The 20,453-nt window shown below is 44.1% G+C and overlaps 1 protein-coding gene across 1 annotated transcript in view; it reads right to left on the bottom strand.

Moving 5' to 3' along the window:
* Nucleotides 1–16,199, bottom strand: part of HCN4 (hyperpolarization activated cyclic nucleotide gated potassium channel 4) — a 220,469-nt gene extending 204,270 nt beyond the window's left edge. Inside the window, exon 1 of the mRNA XM_040413696.1 lies at nucleotides 15,212–16,199. Within this exon, the coding sequence (XP_040269630.1) occupies nucleotides 15,212–15,888 (677 nt within the window). The 5' untranslated portion in view covers nucleotides 15,889–16,199. The remainder of the gene's footprint in view (nucleotides 1–15,211) is intronic.
* Nucleotides 16,200–20,453: the final 4,254 nt, after the last annotated feature.

The raw sequence follows: 20,453 nt of genomic DNA on the forward strand, positions 1-20,453 counted from the left end.
TTGGGATTTGTCACCCGCGCCGGGCGGGCGGTTTACTTTAAGTCACTGCATCTTTATTTTACCTTACAATCGTGACGCTCCAGTAACAACTCTGCAGGCAGAGCGGAGGGCGGCGTAACGTCACTTACTCACGAGACGCGCCTGCTCCGCCTCCTTCATTCATAAGGTGGGCGGAGCAGGTGTGTCACGTGAGTAAGTGACGTTACGCCGCCCTCCGCTCTGCCTGCAGAGTTGTTACTGGAGCGTCACGATTGTAAGGTAAAATAAAGATGCAGTGAGTGATTAGTCTGCTGTGAGCAGCAGGGCCGGGGCTGTTATGGGTAGGGGGGTCGGTCTATGGCACTGCTATGGGGAGGGGGGATCTGTGCACTGTTATGGGGAAAGGGATCTGTGCACTGTTATGGGGAAAGGGATCTGTGCACTGTTATGCCCATAACAGTGCACATATCCCCTTCCCCATAACAGTGCACATATCCCCCTCTCCATAACAGCGCCACCCACAGATCCCCCTCTCCATAACAGCGCCACCCACAGATCCCCCCTCTCCATAACAGCGCCACCCACAGATCCACCTCTCCATAACAGCGCCACCCACAGATCCCCCTCTCCATAACAGCGCCACCCACAGATCCACCTCTCCATAACAGCGCCACCCACAGATCCACCTCTCCATAACAGCGCCACCCACAGATCCACCTCTCCATAACAGCGCCACCCACAGATCCACCTCTCCATAACAGCGCCACCCACAGATCCACCTCTCCATAACAGCGCCACCCACAGATCCCCCTCTCCATAACAGCGCCACCCACAGATCCACCTCTCCATAACAGCGCCACCCACAGATCCACCTCTCCATAACAGCGCCACCCACAGATCCACCTCTCCATAACAGCGCCACCCACAGATCCACCTCTCCATAACAGCGCCACCCACAGATCCACCTCTCCATAACAGCGCCACCCACAGATCCACCTCTCCATAACAGCGCCACCCACAGATCCCCCTCTCCATAACAGCGCCACCCACAGATCCCCCTCTCCATAACAGCGCCACCCACAGATCCACCTCTCCATAACAGCGCCACCCACAGATCCCCCTCTCCATAACAGCGCCACCCACAGATCCCCCTCTCCATAACAGCGCCACCCACAGATGAATTTCATTCATGAAAAAGAATTATTAATAAAATCATTAAAAAAAAAGTATTTTAAAAGTATTTGGGCAAAAAGGCAGTTTCGGTTTCGGTTTTCGGTCAAGGGCATCCTGAATTTTCGGTTTCGGACAAGAATTTTCATTTCGGTGCACCCCTAACATACTATCAAAGGACCACATATTTAGTAGATGATGAACATTGTCGAGTTATATGACAAGCCGATAAAATCTGCATCAGGTATATATGTGCAATGAAACCCCGACAGGGACAACACGACATAAAAATACAAGACGTTAGACATTAGACACGTAAGGGGGAAGGAGGAAGGGGGGTAAGGATGATTCCTGACTAGCATTGTAGTGAGAGACGGAACCTAAAAATACTAACTCCAATCCTGCTCAATCGTGATTAGAATTCCCTGGAGCTCTCACACAAACTCTCGGGAGTCCTAAAAATAATGTAGAGAAAAATGGTCCTCTTAAGAACTGGCATCAACCCTGCTCAACCAGTTTTGAAATTCACTAGAACCTTTGAACAAAATCCAAGGGGTCCAAATTTTTAAGTATTTGTTGGTATTGCCCGTATCTTCTGCTAAGAGCTCCTCCATTCTGTGAATTTTCTCAAAGGTGTTGAGCCAGTCCTTAAAATGAGGGGCAATAGTGGATTTCCAATATCTAGGTATGACCAGGCGAGCGGCTTGCACAAAGAATCTCAGGAGGCCTTTTTTCAGCGTGGAGGTAGAACCAGGGAACATAGAAAACAACGCTCCCTCCAGGGTCCACCTGGTTGTGCTACCACTGACCCGGTCATAGAGGTCATTGAGGGACTTCCAGAAGGGTGTTAGTCTACTACAGTACCACCAGATGTGTGTCATATTGCCCACCTCCTGGCCACAACGCCAACATGTGCTAGGGCATGAAGGGAGAAAGGAATGTAACAGGTCTGGTGTCCTGTACCATCTGGACAGGATCTTAAATTTTTTTTCCTGGAGTCTGCAACTTACAGACGACTTATCTGATAACTCAAATGCCTTCTCCCATTGGTCTGAAGAGAATGACTTCCCCAGTTCCCTTTCCCATGCCTTTACAAAGGGCAGGGCCGAAACAGAGTTCTTCCTCCCTCTGGAGCAGCCCGTAGATCAGAGACACTAAGTGTGTGGGGGGAGATGATTGGAGGCAAAGCGCTTCAAAGGTAGTGAGGTCTCTAGAAAGACTTTCCTTGGGGCCTAAAGAGGTCAAGAAAGTTTTTAGACTGCCGTAACAGAGCCATGCCCCTCTAGACGACCCCTCCGGGAAGGAAGACAGCGGACGCAAGGAGCCTTTCTCTATAACTAGGGATATAGTAGGGTTGTCTGCACGTTCAATACCCAAAAGTGATTTACGACCTATGCCCAAAGGGAAGTCCGGGTTATCAAGAAGTGGGGTCAAGGCACTAGGGAATTTGGTGAGGCCCAGGGGTATTGCACTTTTATCCCATATTCCTAGGACGTCTAGAGGGAGCCGCGGAGGTCTTTTAGACTTAGAGATCCAGAACAGATTGTGAACTGGAAACCCCACCTCCTGCTTCTCAAATTGAATCTACCTTTTGGAATGTCCATTATGAAACCAGTCCAAAATATATGACTGAAGGATTGCGGCTTTATGATACTTTGGGAGGTCTGGGACCCCCGCGCCTCCCCTTAACCTGTGGCGGACCAAGGATCTCATCCCCAGCCTATGATTAGAGCCTGCCCAGATGAATTTTAGAAACATGGATCTAAGAGCCCTAAAGAAAACGCTTGGCAGGGGTATGGGAATAGTGCAGAAAAGGTACAAGATTCGTGGGAGTATATTCATTTTAAGTGCATGGATCCTACCAAACCAGGATAGCAGTAAACTCTTCCAAACCTGCAAATCTTTCCTAATATCCTCAATAAGGGTGGTAAAGTTTAGTGGGAAGAGATCTGAGGAGTTAGAGGGAATAACCGTGCCCAAGTATACAATATGGCCCTGGGCCCAGCGGAAAGGAAATGAGGATTGCAGAGTATTAACCAGGGCTGACGGCAGAGTGATATTAAGAACCTTAATTATGGAGGTTAACTTTAAAGTTGCTAAGGTCTCCAAAGGTCAAAAATTCCTTCAGAATGTTAGGAAAGCTGACCAATGGGTCTGTACAATAAATAAGGAGATCATCTGCATAAATGGCAATTTTTGACTCCAGTTCTCCCAATCTCAGGCCCCTGATGGACTCATTGGCTCTGAGAGCTCTGGCTAGAAATTCCATAACCATAATGTATAGCAGAGGGGAGAGTGGGCACCCCTGTCTGGTGCCATTACGGATACGGAAGGGTGTCGATAATGAACCGTTGACTCGTACCTGGGCGCTAGAGTCTCGGTATAGAGCAAGTATTCTATCAATCATGCCAGGGCCGAAACTGAACGCCCTCAGGGACTCGCCCAAAAAGGTCCTATCTACGCGATCAAACGCTTTCTCAGCGTCTATCGAGAGAAGGCAGAGAGGGAACCTTGTTTTGTTAGCCCTATTTATGATGGCCAGAGAGTGTATGGTGTTGTCTCTGGTTTCCCTTCCCGGGACAAAACCTGCTTGGTCCACATGGATCAAAGAGGGCATAAATGGCTTCAATCTGTCTGCTAAATGTATTGCGTAGATCTTTACATCCACATTAATCATATTGGACAGTAGTTGCTACAGGCCAAAGGGTCTTTACCTGGCTTAGGGATAACACATATGTGGGCCATCAGGGCCTGAGGAGGGAAAGACGATCCACCTGCCAGGGAGTTACACATGCTGGTGAAGGGGGTGGAAATATCATCCAGGAAATTTTTATAGAAGCGTGGCGTGGGCTCTTGCCAGCTACCAGCCCCTTTATCGTTTTGTGGACCTCAAATACCATTATCTCTCCCTCTAGCCCCTCCCTTTGGTCAGAGGACAGCTTAGGGCCAAGCAGACGAGAGATGTATTCCCTGATCTTCTTAGTTTTGGCATCTAAGGATAAATCAGCGAACTTCCCTCGCAGACTATACAGTTCTTCATAATAGGAGCGAAATTCCTGGAGAATGTCCCCTGTCGCATGTATCCGACCCCCCACCTTACGGTTCAGGGAGGGAATATACGAGGAGTTCACTTTCGGCCGCAACATTCTCGCCAGCATTCTACCACTTTTATCTCCATGACCATAGAAAAGCTTTTGCAGCTTATCCCTAGCGCCCAGGTACTTTTGATCAATTATTTTCCTAACAGCAATGCGAGTCTCACAGAGCTCCTGGAAAACCGCAGTGGAGAGTGACCCTTTATGCTTCTCCTCCAAACCGGCCAATTTCTGCAGCAGTGCTTTTACCTCCCCAGATCAGATTTTCTTAAGTCTAGAAGAATGTAGGATAAGTCTGCCTCTAACTACACATTTTAAAGTTTCCCATTGGATAGTCGGGCTAGAAGGGTCGGATTTGTGAATCACTGCAAAATCAGAGAAGGTGGATCTAATGTCAGCGGCACAGACAGGGTCTCTAAGTATGTTGTCATTAAGTTTCCAGGAACCGGAAGATCTGGTGAAGTCCCCAATGTCTAATGCAATCCAAGTCAGGGAGTGATCTTAAAAATAAGACGGGTTCAATGCCCGCAGCGGGTCGTGAATCAAGCAGAGAGTGAGAAATGAAGATGTAGTCAAGACGGTGATAAGTATTGTGTGAGGCAGAAAAAAACGCGTAGTCCTTGGTAGTGGGGAATAGTATGCGCCAGACGTCCACTAACTTGAGGGTCCGGAGGTGTCTCTTGAAACTACGGGCTACCCCAGAAGAAATAGAGGACCTACCGGAGGAGGCATCCAAGGACACTTCTAGGGGGAAGTTAATATCTCCGCCAAGGATGATCGACATGCCATCAGCAAAGTCATATTAGGAAAACATATTAGAGGCGAATCGGGAATGCCCTGTGTTAGGGAAATAGACATTAGCAATTATTAGAAGCTTGGAAGATAAGCAGACCTTAAGGAAAAGGAAGCGGCCGAAGTTGTCTGATACTGTGTCTATGATTTCACATGGAATTGACTTGTGGAAGGCAATGGACACCCCCTGAGATTTAGACTCTGGGTGTGTACAATGCGACCAGGTCGTGTATTATCGGTTTTTGCAGGAGGGCACTTGTCTGGTTTTGAAGTGGGTCTCCTGCAAAAGAGCTATTGAAATTTTCTGTTTGTGCAGGTTATACAGGATTTGGTTACGTTTGGCATGCTCGTTAAGACCATTTACATTATAGGAGCTAATTCTAACATACGCCATCGTGTGTAGCAGAGGCTATCGACTCTAGTATGTACTGATCAGGAAAGGGAAGGGGAGGAAAAGTACAAATGGGGCGACAGAACATGACTGGGAAGACAAAACAATGACTCACAATGGAAACAGAAGCCAACATCAAGCAGCGTTCTACCCGAGAACTGAACATCTCAGGAGTGTCTCGGCCACCAAAACTAGACAGGTAGGAGAGATGGAAGCCCAAGCTGAGCGGGCACCCCCCCCACCACTCATATAGTAGATAAGAACTGGTAATAAGCTATCTATTAGAGGTACAGTTGCCTCTGCTCTGTCAACGAGAGCAAGGGCGAAGCAAATAAAATAAAGAACGGCATATAACACCCGCATAGGTACATATAAAACATGAGGAAACTAGCTATGTACTAGAGGTAAGTAACTGGACAAACAAACCCAGGTAATAGCGGTTCAAATGCAAGCTACCACTTGGAAAGTGGACAAGTAAATGACAACCATAAATTGAGAAACAGAGGACATCACGGCGTCTTCCTTGATTTCGCTGACCACGGAGATACTCGAGCACCGGCCAATCCGGAAGGGAGACCTTGGGTAAAGAGAATGTCTCTAAGAACTTAGGGAGATCTTCTAGGTCCCGGAACGTAGCCATCTTGCCATCCTTCCTGGCGTGTAGTTGAAACGGGAAACCCCAACTATATATAATGTCCTTTTCTTTCAGCAGGGCAAGAATGGGACGCACCACTCTGTGGAGTTGAAGGATTCTTTTTGATAAATCCGGCAGGATCTGGATCTGAGAGTCTTCAAAAGATAAGTCCTCAGACTGTCATGCAGCTTTCATAATGTCCTCTTTAACTTTATAGAAGTGCACGCGGCAAACAATGTCACACGGTCTGTTAGGGTCCGCTGATTTAGGCCCCAGAGCCCTATGAACACGGTCTAGCTCGATGGGGGTGTTAGCTGACCCTTTCAACAGAGAGCCAAATAGCGTCTGGACAGTGGATTCCAGGTCAGTAGGCAAAATGGTTTCCGCCAGCCCTCTTATCTGGAGGTTGTTTCTCCGGTGACGATTGTCTATGTCGTCAAGGTGGGACAATAGAAGGGATATCTGCATGGAATGTGCAGAGAGCACTTTTTGGTGGTCTTCTAAGTGTTCAAAGACGACCTCCTGTGTCTTTTCAGAGGCCTCTACCCGGTGTCCCAAGTGTATGATTTTCCCCTTTAGTACCTCCATCTCTGTTTTGTAGGTCTGCTCAAGTCGGGAGATCGAATGTCCTCTTTTGTAGGCAGAGCTCGTAGCTGGGCTTGGAGGTCCCATCCGATATCGGAGGTACAAGAAGAGGGACTTCTGGAGTCTTTTTCTGAGGGTGTTGAGCGGGAGCCACGGTCTGGAAGCGGCGTGGAGGTGCCGGCGGCCATCTTGGGAGCTCCATGCTGTCCCACTGTATTTGGCTGGGAACCGAAAAACTTCTGGATGCCAGCTCCGTCCCCTTGCTGATCGGGTTCCGCTTGCCCTTTGGTCGTTTTCCTACCCATTTTGGTCGGGTAAATGTCTTATAGCAGGGAGATAGCTGTTAATGCTGTAGTGGCGGGAGAGCTGCAGCAGTGCGCGTCTTACTCCGCCATGAGCAAGCCACGCCCCCCGCGAATGTTCTTATTTTGTATGAGTGTTTGTAAGTAAGATTTCCTCTATCACATTACCATAGCAATGTATTACCAGTATGTAACATACAGGTAATACTTTGCTAATGACAAAAGTTAATTTCCTTTGCTAAACTTGTATTTCAAAGTAATTGACACTAAATTATGTTGGGAGCTAAGGCTACTTTCACACTTGCGTTTTGTGCGGATCCGTCATGGACAGATCCGTTGAGATAATACATTATCTTTAACATAGCCAAGACGGATTTGTCTTGAACACCACTGAAAGTCAATAGAGGACGGATCCGTTTTCTATTGGGCCAGATTGTGTTAGTTTCATCAGACGGACTCCAAAGCGGAATGGAGACTGAACTGATGCAAACTGATGCATTCTGAGCGGATCCTTTTCCATTCAGAAGCATTCGTATGCAAACTGATCCGTTTTGGACCGATTGTGAGAGCCCTGAACGGATCTCACAAACGGAAAGCCAAAACGCCAGTGTGAAAGTAGACTAAGTGAGAATTTTGCCTTACCCAGCATCATGCCCTGACTTCAAGAGAACAGGATTTTGCTACTTTTCTATCTCCATTTTGAATTGGAAGGGACTCTGCATTTACCTCTCTGGCTCAGTTAGCTACTGGTTTTTGCCACTGGTTTTCTGGTACCTTTATGTGTTAGCATAATTGAAAGAATTTTTTTCTATTGGATTATATTGGTTTTGTTTGCTAAGGATGCACAAGGTGCTTACATTATGTGACATATTATCAGCCACATGATTGAAGCATCTGAATGACCTGCCATAAAAGTACTTTTAAAGGTCTCTTTACATAGGCCAACACTCGGGGCAATTATTGGGAACAAGGTGAAAGAATGGCTGACGCAGTCACCTAAATCATTGTTTCTGGGCAGCAGATCATGCTGTGTAAGCAGGTTCATTGGGTGAAAGCATTACTGATATGGTCACCTAAAGGCCTCTTTTTCACAGGATGATACAACAGGCAATTATCGGGAACAAACCATTCATTCCTAAATATTGGCTGCTCATCAGGGAAGGTGAGAGCTGTATTTCCATGCAGCAATCATTATCTTTGTATGGGGACGAGCGATAGCACGCGCAATCATTAGTCCCCAGATAGAATCATTGTTTCTTGGCAGAAAATACCTGTTTACATGGCACAATTTGCTGCCCGGAACCAATGACGACATCAGCCATGCTTTCAACCTATGAATGAATGGCACCTATAATCAGGGCAATTGTTTCAATCATGTGACAGACAAATGTCTGCCTGTGCAAAAGGACCTTAAATAATTTTTTCTGCTCAGCAGATTGGACTATGTAAACAGTGATCTGCTGTCCAGATTGGGGGATGAGCGATCACAGTAGTGATCGCTAGTCCTCATACAGGGGAGATGATTGTGTCATATAAATGCAGCTCTCACCTCCTCTGATGAGCAGGCTACTATTAGGAGTGCCCCTTTTACTGCACACAATGAGGAAACACATTTTGGTTCAAAGACACGTCTTCTATTCATTTTCACCTATCAGCAGAAAAGAGTATCGTGCCAAGAAAGAAAACTAAAAAGATGTAGCAAACAACTTTGACCTGAGCCTGGGAATGATGCATAAAAAGTTGCGGTGCACCCCTTTCCCTAGTGTATGCTCCGGATCTCAGTATGTTTATTTGCTTCTTGACATGGTATGGAAGAAATGCCATGGCAATTGTTGCATCTGTCACAAAAATGTGACTCAAGCTTTGAGAACTCAATAAATAAAAAGCTTTAGTACTGCATAGATGAACTGCATCTGGTCATTGCATCATTAAGCTCCGAAATGAGTCGAGCATGCGCAATGCTGCTCCAGTCATTCGGGATTGTAGGAAATGGCAAACCAGCCACTCCATTCACTTCAGGGTTTGGGCCCCATTCTTGTGATCAGTGGAGGCCCTAGCTAATAGTTATCCCCTATCATGTGGATATGGATAACTTCTTATAACCGAAAATACCCCTTTAAGGAATAGAAAATGCACAGTATATTCTGCCTATAATGACCTGCAATAAATACTTCAATTAGTAAAACTGAATGAACTTTGCCTACGATTTCTTTGTGTCTCCTTTGTGTCTCACTACTGGTGTCAACAGATGAAGCTTATTCACTGTATAATAAAAAGTTATCCATTTTTACATATACTGTACGTTCTGTATCAACTTCTAACTTTTAGCTCATCACAGGAGGGGTTTGCCCCCATTATTTCCAAACCGTTGGCATTTTTTCTGTCAAATTTTATTTTATTTTTTTTACATTTTCCAGCAATGTAGCTGTATGAATGCTTGTTTTTTTTTAAGCATGAGTTGTATTTTCCAAAGACACAACTGTTTACTACATATAACTTATTGGGGAATGGAAATATTTTACGTTTTACTACTCTTGCCTAATAAGTCTTTTTTGAGGAGTTCCACATGCATTGACACAAAGTATTCTGTTATTAATGGCAGAAAAAGAAGCAATAAAACTAATCTCTTAGATCACTGTAAATATCCCTTTAATATTGGACACAGTCTTGACTGTTGGTTGTCTGAGAATTGATGTGGACTATAGTCTCAGGTTACAAGGAGTAATCTAGATTAAAGCAAACAGTGTAGCACTATATAACATTATTAATGGCTCGCCCCCTCCACAGATAATGGATCTCTTAATCCCCTGAAAAATTAAACCACCATCCGTTTTGTTAATCCCATCGTTTGACTCAAATCTCCTTGATTTAGCATATATGTTTTCTTGTTTCGTTATAATATTCTTATTAGCGCTAAGTTTCACATGTTTCAAAATAATTTGGCTGGGGAGGTCAGAGCCCAATCATACTATAACCAGTAATGTTGAGGTTTAAGGGGAAATTGCACTAAGCCTCTATAATGAACATTCAGCTTACAGCAGCAACAATGTATTTTTTATATTGGCGTTTTTGGTACTTTTTGTACAATTGAGTTTTATTTCAGTGCCGTTAAGAAAATCTAGCAATTGTTAAAGTTAAACAATGCAATCAGCTCTTTGCTAATATATTAAAGCCGTGGAATAAATTGCTATTGTGTGACAGAATCTAACTATTGTACGTGGATGGCTGCACAAGAAGATTACATTTTGACTGTGCTTGTCACAATCTGAAGCAAGCAGTCTTGCTATATTACATTAAGAGTGAGGGTTACATCTGCAGCAGCTGATACGGAACTCCCTACAGCTCAATGCTTCTGTGTCAGAATAGAGAACGGTAACAGGTCCATATTGCACCCAGAAACCTCTGACAATCAACATCATTGTAGATCCATATTTGATAGATTCACTCTGGCTGTATATTCTTTTCCCAGTTAATCATTGGACCTTAAAGTCTGTGTTTCAGTTCCTGTAGTGTCACGGACATGAAATATCACTGTCCCTCTTATTGATCCTTTTGAATAATATCTAGCCTCATTCAAATCATTATACAGTGATTGCATCCGAGCTGGCGATCACAAAATGTAGAGACACTATGACCAAACATAGTATACCTATAGGGCTCCACGAAAATTAGATGTGCAAAATATGACCTTTTATCAAATTTTGTGTGAATTATGCAGTGGAATGACCGCTTTAGGATATTTTTGGGTTGGAAAGCATACAGACAAAGCTCATTAAATATCTGATATCATCTCACGACAACGGTAAATGAATGACAGGATACGTTGTCATTTAATAGAACCTTTCTCACCAGCTGCTTGTCTACAGGCTTTTTCAAATCCAAGACATTTCTGCCACATACACAGTATACAGCAATAAATGTAGCTGACTGTGAGTACGTATAAGCTGTGACACTGCTGTCTCCCTGGTGGTTGAAAAGGTTGGCTGTAGTCTTTATACATTGTAACCAAATTCCCATTTGATTTTAAACCTGTTGCATTTATATGATACAAATTTACTAAAACTAAAAAAAGTCTTCAGGTATCAGCATACAGTTACAACCTATAATGACATTGCAGGAAGGCATAGTCCACCAACACAGCTAAGGGTACTTTCACACTTGCGTTAAACTTTTCCATTATTGAGTTCCGTCCTAGGGGCTCAATACCGGGAAAAAAATTATCAGTTTTATCCCCATGAATTCTGAATGGAGAGCATTCCGTTCAGTATGCATCAGGATGTCTTCAGTTCAGTCACTGTACGGTTTTTGGACAGAGAAAATACCGCAGCATGCGGCAGTATTTTCTCCGTCCTAAATTCCAGAACACTTGCCGGAATGCCGGATCCGACATAATTTAACATTGAAATGCATTAAGGCCGGATCTGGACCCAAGTGTTCTGGCAAAACGGATGCGCAGACCTTTACAAATGTGAAAAAGATAAATACTGGATCCGTTTTTCCGGATGACAAACGGTATCCGTTTGCATACAGATTGCCAGATCTGGCAGACAGTTCTGGCGACGGAACTGCCTGACTGAATCCAGCAAAGCAAGTGTGAAAGTACCCTAATCAGTGATGGCCAGTTCGCATTGTTCGTCCGCGAACATATGCGGGATGCCATCTTTTTTCACAAGTCCGGCGAGGCACAGGTAAACCCTTACCTGTGCCTGTGCGCGAGCCGGTCTGAAAACAAATGCGGTCAGCGGGAGCAGGCAGTTCCGAGAACAGCCACCGGGGGCCATCATCGGGCTGTTCTCGGAACTGCCTGCTCCCGTTGACCGCATTTGTTTTCAGACCGGCTCGTGCACAGGTAAGGGTTTACCTGTGCCTCGCCGGACTTGTGAAAAAAGATGGCAGTCCGCATATGTTCGCGGGCGAACAATGCGAACTGGCCATCACTGATCCTAATTAAAGGGACTACAATTTGTTGCTACTGCAAGACACCATTTCATGTTTGTATGATTCTGAATTCTGTGAAGTCCAAAAAGCTATAATAATATCCTGTATATGCATTTTAAACAGATGCTTTTACAGAACAATTTAGCAGGCATTTATAGTGCCAAGAGTTTGGAGGTCTGTACGCTATAGTCATCAATTGAATAGAGATGATATGATATAGAGTGATATAATCTAGGGGTATGTTCACACAGAAATCTCTCCCATACATCTATTTGGTGTTTCTAACAATCCCATCCATATGTTGCGGAAATAACCCCATTCAGATGCATGGAACAAATTTCTGCCACAAATCTTCCACACGTGAACACACCCAAAAGGATACCCAGCCTGTCAAATGCTCTTGGCTAGTCAGACTCAGCAAAATTAGGCATCATGCACACGAACGTATTTTCTTTCTGTGTCTGTTCCATTTTTTTGTGGACCGTATACGGAACCATTTATTTCAATGGGTCCGCAAAAAATACGGAAGTTACTCTGTGTACATTCCGTTTCCGTATGTCCGTTCCACAAAGGGGTAGAACATGTCCTATTATTGTCCGCATTACGGACAAGGATAGTGCTGTTCTATCAGGGGCCAGCTGTTCCGTTCCACAAAATACAAAATGCACACGGACGTCATCTGTATTTTTTGCGGATCCGTTTTTTACAGACCACAAAATACATACGTTCGTATTCATGAGGCCTTAAAGGGATTCTCAGGGACTTTTATATTGAAGGCCTATCCTTAGGACTGGTGATCAATATCAGATCTGCAGGGGTCTAACTCCTAGCATCCCTGACAATTAGCTGTTCTGCAGTAGCTTCGGTGCTGGAAACAGGCACTAGAAGTTCACAGTGAATGGGAGCAGTGCTGCAGTAACCAGCTCCATCCAATACACAATGGATAGTGTCTGAACAGCTGATCTGTGGGGGTGCCTAAGAATGGGCCATCAATATAAAAGTCTTGGAAAGCCCCTTTAAGGGCACTATTGACAATTGGCTGAAAACTACAGACTTATACTTCTCTTATAACAGCTGGAGCAAACAGACCTGCTGATATAGATTGTCAGGACTGCTGCGCATGCACACAGTCCTCTCCATTATGTTAGCACAGCAAAGCAGTCCTGACAATGTATTTCAACACAACTTTGAGTGCTAACATTGGGGGATCAGAGGCAATAGGAAAATAAAATCTGGAGTACTATTTGTGTAAGACTACAGATAATAGTCCAGAATCAAGGTGACAGATTCTCTTTTAAAGGGGTCTTCCAGAATTACTATGATTTTCAACAGATATGCTCATGTGGTTAATTACCTCATGTACATCTTCCCCTTGCGTTTTTGTTTTTTCAATTTGGCCTCTCCTGACTCATTTTCACAAACCTGGTTTCTATCCTGTATGTAGCACTTCCTGTTGCTGTACCCAACCAAACCCATGATGCACTTCTCCTTTCTTTGCCACAGCTCCAGCACCGCCAAACACTCAACTCGTTTATAGCTCCCAGCTACTTACATGGACACTCCCTTATCACTGCCCCGTTACTGCTTTTACAAGTCCGTGGACATGGCATCACACTAAATAAGAAAGAGGTCACGGACATGGTCATGTGACCACAGCCCAGAATGGAAGATAGGAGCAATAAAAGTAAAGAAATACATTACAGCTACCTTCATAAATGATTGTTTTAAAGGATATTCATGCAAACCTTTAAAGTGCAATGCTGCATGATACTTCAGTAGATAATTATGCCTTGATCACTGTGCCCATATGATACCCTTCTTGGGATCTCTCTGATCCCTTTAAGTTTTTTATTTATTTTAAAGCATTCTGGTCAGCCATTTTGCACAGTACTAATTAAGAGGGCAACAGGTAAAACTATCTATGCAGATGAATCATAGTGAATTAGCTTTGCTCACTACCACTGGTGCTTACAACTAAGTAAAGACCAAAGTGAATACCTTTCTCATGATTAAAAAATTGTGCGCTACACTGCCCTTTAAGCTTCTGAGCGTCTTACTTTTCAATTTACAAAGGTCTGTGGGTTACATGACTGGCAGCTAAATGTTATAGTATTACTCATTTATTTGACAAGAGCTTAAAGGGGCTGTCTCACTTCATAAAATGGCATTTATCATGTAATACAAGGCACTTACTAATGTATTGTGATTGTTCATATTGCCTCCTTTGCTGGCTGCATTCATTTTTCCATCACATTATACACTGCTCGATTCCAGGGGTTATAGCCGTCGCTGCAGCGCAGATACGGGGTGGGTGGGATGACAGATGCTGCGCATGCGTGCCTATGTGCACTCCCCTGGCCACCAGAGAGGCTTGTGCTTTTTCCTATCGTGTACAAGCATGACCACCACTGCTAGATGACATGTTAGTCAAAACCCATGGATACAAGCAGTGTATAATGTGATAGAAGAATGAATCCAGCCAGCAAAGGAAGCAATATGGATAATAATATATTAGTAAGTGCCTTGTATTAACTTTATATGATAAATGCCACTTCCTGAAGCGACACAACCCATTTAATTACTTATTGATGGCATGTAAATATGTAAAGATTCAAAATCAGAAATGTTATTTCAAGGATTGAATTTTTTCCATTCAGTACAAAGCTAAAATGGTAAATTAAGTAAATTGCTAGTTACATTTATTAATGAATATTAATGAAAGGCTGTGAACTGTACACCTATGCCCATATTTTATTCCTGCCATAGTATTGCTTCCGTTGTGGGAAATAGGACTGGAAATCAATATTTCCCCACTTTGCCTCTGACTTTTTATGAGAAGGTGGAAGAATGTACAGTGAACATCAACACTTTTTTACTGTGCACTGATCCATCATACAGGGGCTCCGGCTCGAGATGTGGAGCTTACATTCTCCCTTCCTACCACACTAGGCCCAACCTCTAAAATGATTTCTAATTTGTGGGATTTAATACAGCATAACTACCTCTGTCCCTGCAATCAACAGTTCTCCATGGTGCCTATCTCTATATTCATGAAGGGGTTGCCTCAGTCTAAGAGCTTAAACAATGAAGCTAATTTGGTTTCACAATTGTGACTCCTTCAAGGTTACAGAGAGAAAGCAATGAGACAAAGCTCAGGAGGATCACCCATTTCATAGGTGAAACACAAAGTCTGGAAAATCCCTATAGGAAAAGAAGCCCCAATCCATCCTGTATGTATGCCAAGAAAAGTGACTGATGGCTAGAGAGGCCAAGAGAAGGAATAAGAAGAACTGATCACACTCCTTACACTGGTTTATGGCATTACCTGAAGTCGCTATAAGGGTGAATAATCCAAAATCCTGCAGACTTTACTCGATCTTGCTCTCTTTCTACTGCCTTCTGGCTGCCAAACATCCGCAAGGAAAATTTGTTCACCCCAGGCTGCAAAAGGGCCCCAAATTGTCTGTGCATAAAACTACTCTGCTCCTCGTCCCCTCCAGACAAAATCTGTTCTCTGGCGTCCACCTTCCCAGTACTGCTGTGCTGGTCAGTGCTCCTAGCCTGGGACACTGGGGAGGCTGCCTGGGAAGGGCCTGTACCTGATTCTCCAGGGGCGTCCATTGTAGGGGACTTCTCCTCAGTAGGGCTCAGGTCCACCTCAGAGATAAGCCTTCGCCCTTCGCTGGGGTCTGAATCGTGAAGGTGCCGGCCACAGCTAGCAATGGAGGAGAGACTACCTGTAAACCTCCTGCAGTCTCCATTGCTACTGGTTCTTTGGGATTTACCTACTTCAGTTTCCATAACTAGATGAGCTTCCTTTGCTCCAGGTCGTGGGTCAAGGACCTTAAGAGCTGAGGGTGAGGGTAATGGTTTGAGCTTAATGCTTTTCCTCCAGGTGTCCCTCTCCTCACCTTCCTCTTCATCCATTATAGATGCTTTGGATCCAATGTGCTGCGGGAGACTGTACAGACGCTTCCTCATAGAGGGGTGCAGTCTGTCCATTGTCTGCCAGGATACTCCCCCCACTGAAGGTCCTCTGCAATCAGCCCCTATATGCCACTGTCGGGGGGCATGTCAGCACCTATTGCTCCTGCAGCCAGACATTGACAAGGAGGTCTGTGTTTTAAAAGCATCAGCAGCAATCGCAGCATCCTGCCAGGGCTGGAGGTGCCAGGAGGAGCCTGTGGTCCATGATTGCCAGTCTCTCTTCAGATCCCGAGCTGGGAGATGATGAGGACTTTGCAGGAGGGTATGAAATGCAACAGACGGGCAGGAGACTTCAGTCAGCAGCCGGCCATGGGAGGGACTGGACGGGGGCTGCCCAGAAGAACAAAAGGAACAAATCACAATAAAAAGAGAAAAAGAGAACTCCCTCCCTCTTTTCCTCCCTCCCTGTCTCCTTGACTCTGGCTGCTGCCCATACTAAGCATACTGAGAGGAGCTGCAGCATCAGAGGCTGCTGACATCAGACTGATCACTTATTCCTCACGCAGCCCCTGCTACTGGCAATATTCATGAAGCTATCTGATCTATTGTGTTGCCATAGGAGCCTGGACTGCACACAAGGTGTATCTCCTTCAGCCCTATGGCCAGTGTTTTAACACTTTCCAGGCAGGGTGCTGTGACCCCCCCATTTAGGGCAAGTGAGAGGTCAGAGGGACACACTCCTGTAAGTAGGACGCCAGAGCATGAGAGGGATCCATTGTTGGATAGGAGTACTTGAGAGCAAATTAGTGCAACATGGCAAAGTCTATAAATCAGCAGATGGCTTACTAAAAATGTTTATGTGAGTAAGCAGAAAAAGTGTCAGTCTCATACTTTCCTGCACACCATAGACCTTGTGCCAGATGTGCCGCTTCTGGGAGAGCAGAAGTGTCTACTACCACCATAAACAGCACAGAAATACACATGAAATGGTTCCTGCATAATCTGGCAGTTTCGGGTTTTCAGACTGTATTCCTATAGATGTCATGCTCCGTGGGAATATATTCTAGAGATCTACTACTTTTTCTGAAAGGAAGAAAGCAACTACCTTCTACTTTACTCTTGTGCTGATGAAGATGCTCTTCTTTCAGTGTGAACCAGCTCGTTTTAACACATTTCTATATTTAAATGTCCTATTCGCCATCACTCTTGACAACTTTTATTGCACACACATATCTAAATAAATCCACACAGAGGTAAAGCATGTATGGCTGGTCATATATACGAAAAGGTTTGGTCTTTCAGATGCTCCAGTCTCTGCTTGTTGTAGAGAACAAGATACTGATGTGAACTATGTTTGAAAAGGAGGATTAAGGTTTTACAAAAAAAAATTTATGACACTGTCTTTCAACCTTACGTCGTTATACGAGTCTGATGATAACGTTCTGAGTGCACTTTGACTCCTCCAGAGTAACTGTGATCTGTGACCCGCACCTTGTGTTTGTGTCTGTAATATCAGGTCTCTGCCTCTCTTCTGCTCTCAGCTCGAACATCATAGATCAAAGCCTGCTTGAAGGCCTGCTAGAAAAACCCTGCTCTAAGACACACCATCATTACTGACATCACATCTTCAGGCGAATGAGCAGAACACCGCCCTCAGAGGCAAGGTCATTGATGATGTGATATCTACAGGGCAGGTACCTTAGAACCGTACCCGAGTTCGGTACAAAGGTTTTTTACAGTACAAATTAATTGATAAAGTTATTACCTGAAGTCTCGCGAGACTTTGCAAAGTAATAACTTCGGCTCATCTGAGCCATTACATTCTAATACTGTACAGAGCCACAGTCGCAGAAAATCCGACTTGGATGGATTTTTGGCGACTCTCGCAGCATGTAGCATGTCCCATAGCAACACCATTGACATTCATGACACATGTCGCCATGTGGCTGGACCCTAAATTGTGGCAACCAATAGCCTAAGATAGCACACAACTCCTGCTATACTGACTGTGTGGTAAGTGCAGAAAGAAAGTATCTAACATGGCCACCCCAGGGAAGTTTCATAAGTAAAAATACATAGCTAAAACTCAAAAATTGCCAGATTCTGACGTTGGCATACCTGTATTTGAGAAACTATCTGTGCCTAGCCCGTCATAGGGAGTGGCTTAACAGAAATGAAGTATCTTGATGGACACTTCACTGTAATGGGGCGTGGTCCAATATGAAACAGTTAAGGCGACATTTATCATCCTCTGTGCCCAAGAATACTGGCGCCAAAAAGTCACAAAATTCGGTGCATACTTTGAGAAACTATGCGATCAAAGGGGTATCCCCCGACACACTCTCTCCAACATGTACTGTTTCCTGAACTCTCCTTCGGGTCTCCCCCCTCCAAAATACATGACCCAATGGGAACAAGACCTGGGAGTGACGTTTACGGCCGAGCAGAAAGACAGGATTTATTTGTGCACACATAAGACCTCTATAGCTAGTACCAACCAGACTGAATGCCATATTCCCCACAGTGTCTCCACTATGCTGGCACTGTGGTGAAGCAAGGGGGACCTTGTTGCATATCTTTTGGGAATGTCAGGCACTAACACAATTTTGGGATAAAGTGTGGCAGGTCACGTACAAATTTACCATGGTTGACCTCCCGAAATCACCAGCATTCTTCCTGCTCCACCAGTGTGACCCATCCATGGCGACTATCGTAATGTGATACGTCATTTGGTCAATGCTGCTAGGGCATGTATCCCTTGCCTTTGGAGGCAGACAACTGTGCCTACAATGTCTCTGTGGCTGGGTAAAATTCAGGAAATAATGAAGATGGAGGATCTAACCGCTTCCCTAATGAACACTGAAAATAAGTTTCTTAAGACATGGAAAGGCTTGATGACATTTCAAACTACCCACGACTATAAACTTCTTCTCGCTGCATAGGATATGAGGCTCTTGTGTATCTCTCTTGGCCCTTCTTTCCTTTTTCGGTCTTTCTGGGCTGTTATCTTTCAATTTCTGTCCCCCCCTTCCCCTCCCCCTCTTAACCTGGTCTTTCCTTCCCCCCTGCGAACTATCGGAAGTTTCTTGTTTACTGGGCTGCACCTTTACTGAAGGAATACCCTGATATCGCCCGGCATATGCTAGTATTGTATATTTGCCATTCAATCTTCCTTGGTGCCTTTCTGCTACATATTTTATGTTTACTTTTATAGCACTTTATGTGTTTTCTATTGTATCACTCATGTCTTATGGAGTTAACTCTCTTGGGCTGCGTCCCGAGGTGTCCTCCCCTCGTGATACCTTAATTTTAAATGAAAATTAATAAAAAGAGAATTTACAAAAAAATAATAATAATTCGGTGCATGCTGTAGCTGTACAAAATTATGTGACTTTTTTAGGGTTTTGGACACCGCTCACCACTTTTCAAAGTGGCAGACGGTGGGCGGAGAAGTAGTTGGCCCTTACATTTACTATAATCTACACCAGTTTGCTTGCTGGTGTAGATCTGCGCTTTGGTGCACGGACCTGCAAAGATGTGATGGAAATATTAATGGGGATGTGCCTCTTAATAATTGTTGCATCAAATGTGATCACAGAGAGATTGAGACCAGGGTGCAAAATGTCCCCCTTAATGCCAAAATTGTGCCACAATTTCTAAACTAAGCAAATCAATAGTTGGTATAAAATTAGAGAAAAATACCAGTCATGCACCAGATTTACTATTCAGCTTGAGCCACTGTGATAAGTCTGGTGCAGGTCTAGACATCCGGTCTAAGCTTACGACATCGACAGGATTAGTCAATCTACCCCATTATAGATCATCTCTATAATTAAATCTATTGGAATCTACAGGGTTAACACACATGCTTTATGAGACACGTTATCTAAACTAAATGCAACTAAACGCGTTAAGCAATTGCTTTTCAATGGCTTTTGTTTCAAGATAACGCGATGAGTTAAGAAATTTGAATTAAGAGTGTGTGTGTGTGTGTTACCTATGCTACATCTGTATTTAAATCTTAAATCTATGTGATAAAACTAAATACATACAGTCACTCAAAGCTACTGCACACATGAATGTGTATGAAGCCTTGCAAAGAATGAAATCCGCAATGAAAATCCACACAAAGAATTGACATTCTGCAATTACAAAAAAACACACCACATGCGCAGAAAATGTACGCACTGTAGATGAAATTTTTAAAATCTCATCTACGTAGCTGGTATTGTATTATGCTGCCATGTGTGAGCCCACCCTTAAGATGCTGCCCACACTATGTCTTTTCTGTGTTTCTTGGCCTGTAAGAAAAACTTGCATTTTTTGCAGTGGTGTGTTTTTTAGTCACAAAACTTTTTCAGAGGTTTTCTTTCCTATAGAGAAGTCTGTGCAAACGGTCTTAAACTGCTGCGGTGCACAGGGATCAAGACTGGCGTATGGGAAAGCCAATCTTGATAAATGTCCCTCATTGGCTTCATTTAGATTTTTTGTTTATTATGAACACAAATCCCTGTGATCAAGTGTATAATAAGAAAAAGAATGTAAAAATAACACGAAAAACCACAGCACAGTGGTAACCTACTTGTGTCAGAATAAATAAACCCAAGGTGAAAAAGATAAAAGTGCAGTAACAAGCCTGC

The sequence above is a fragment of the Bufo bufo genome, chromosome 1 (assembly GCF_905171765.1).
Source record: "Bufo bufo chromosome 1, aBufBuf1.1, whole genome shotgun sequence".
NCBI lineage: Eukaryota > Metazoa > Chordata > Amphibia > Anura > Bufonidae > Bufo > Bufo bufo.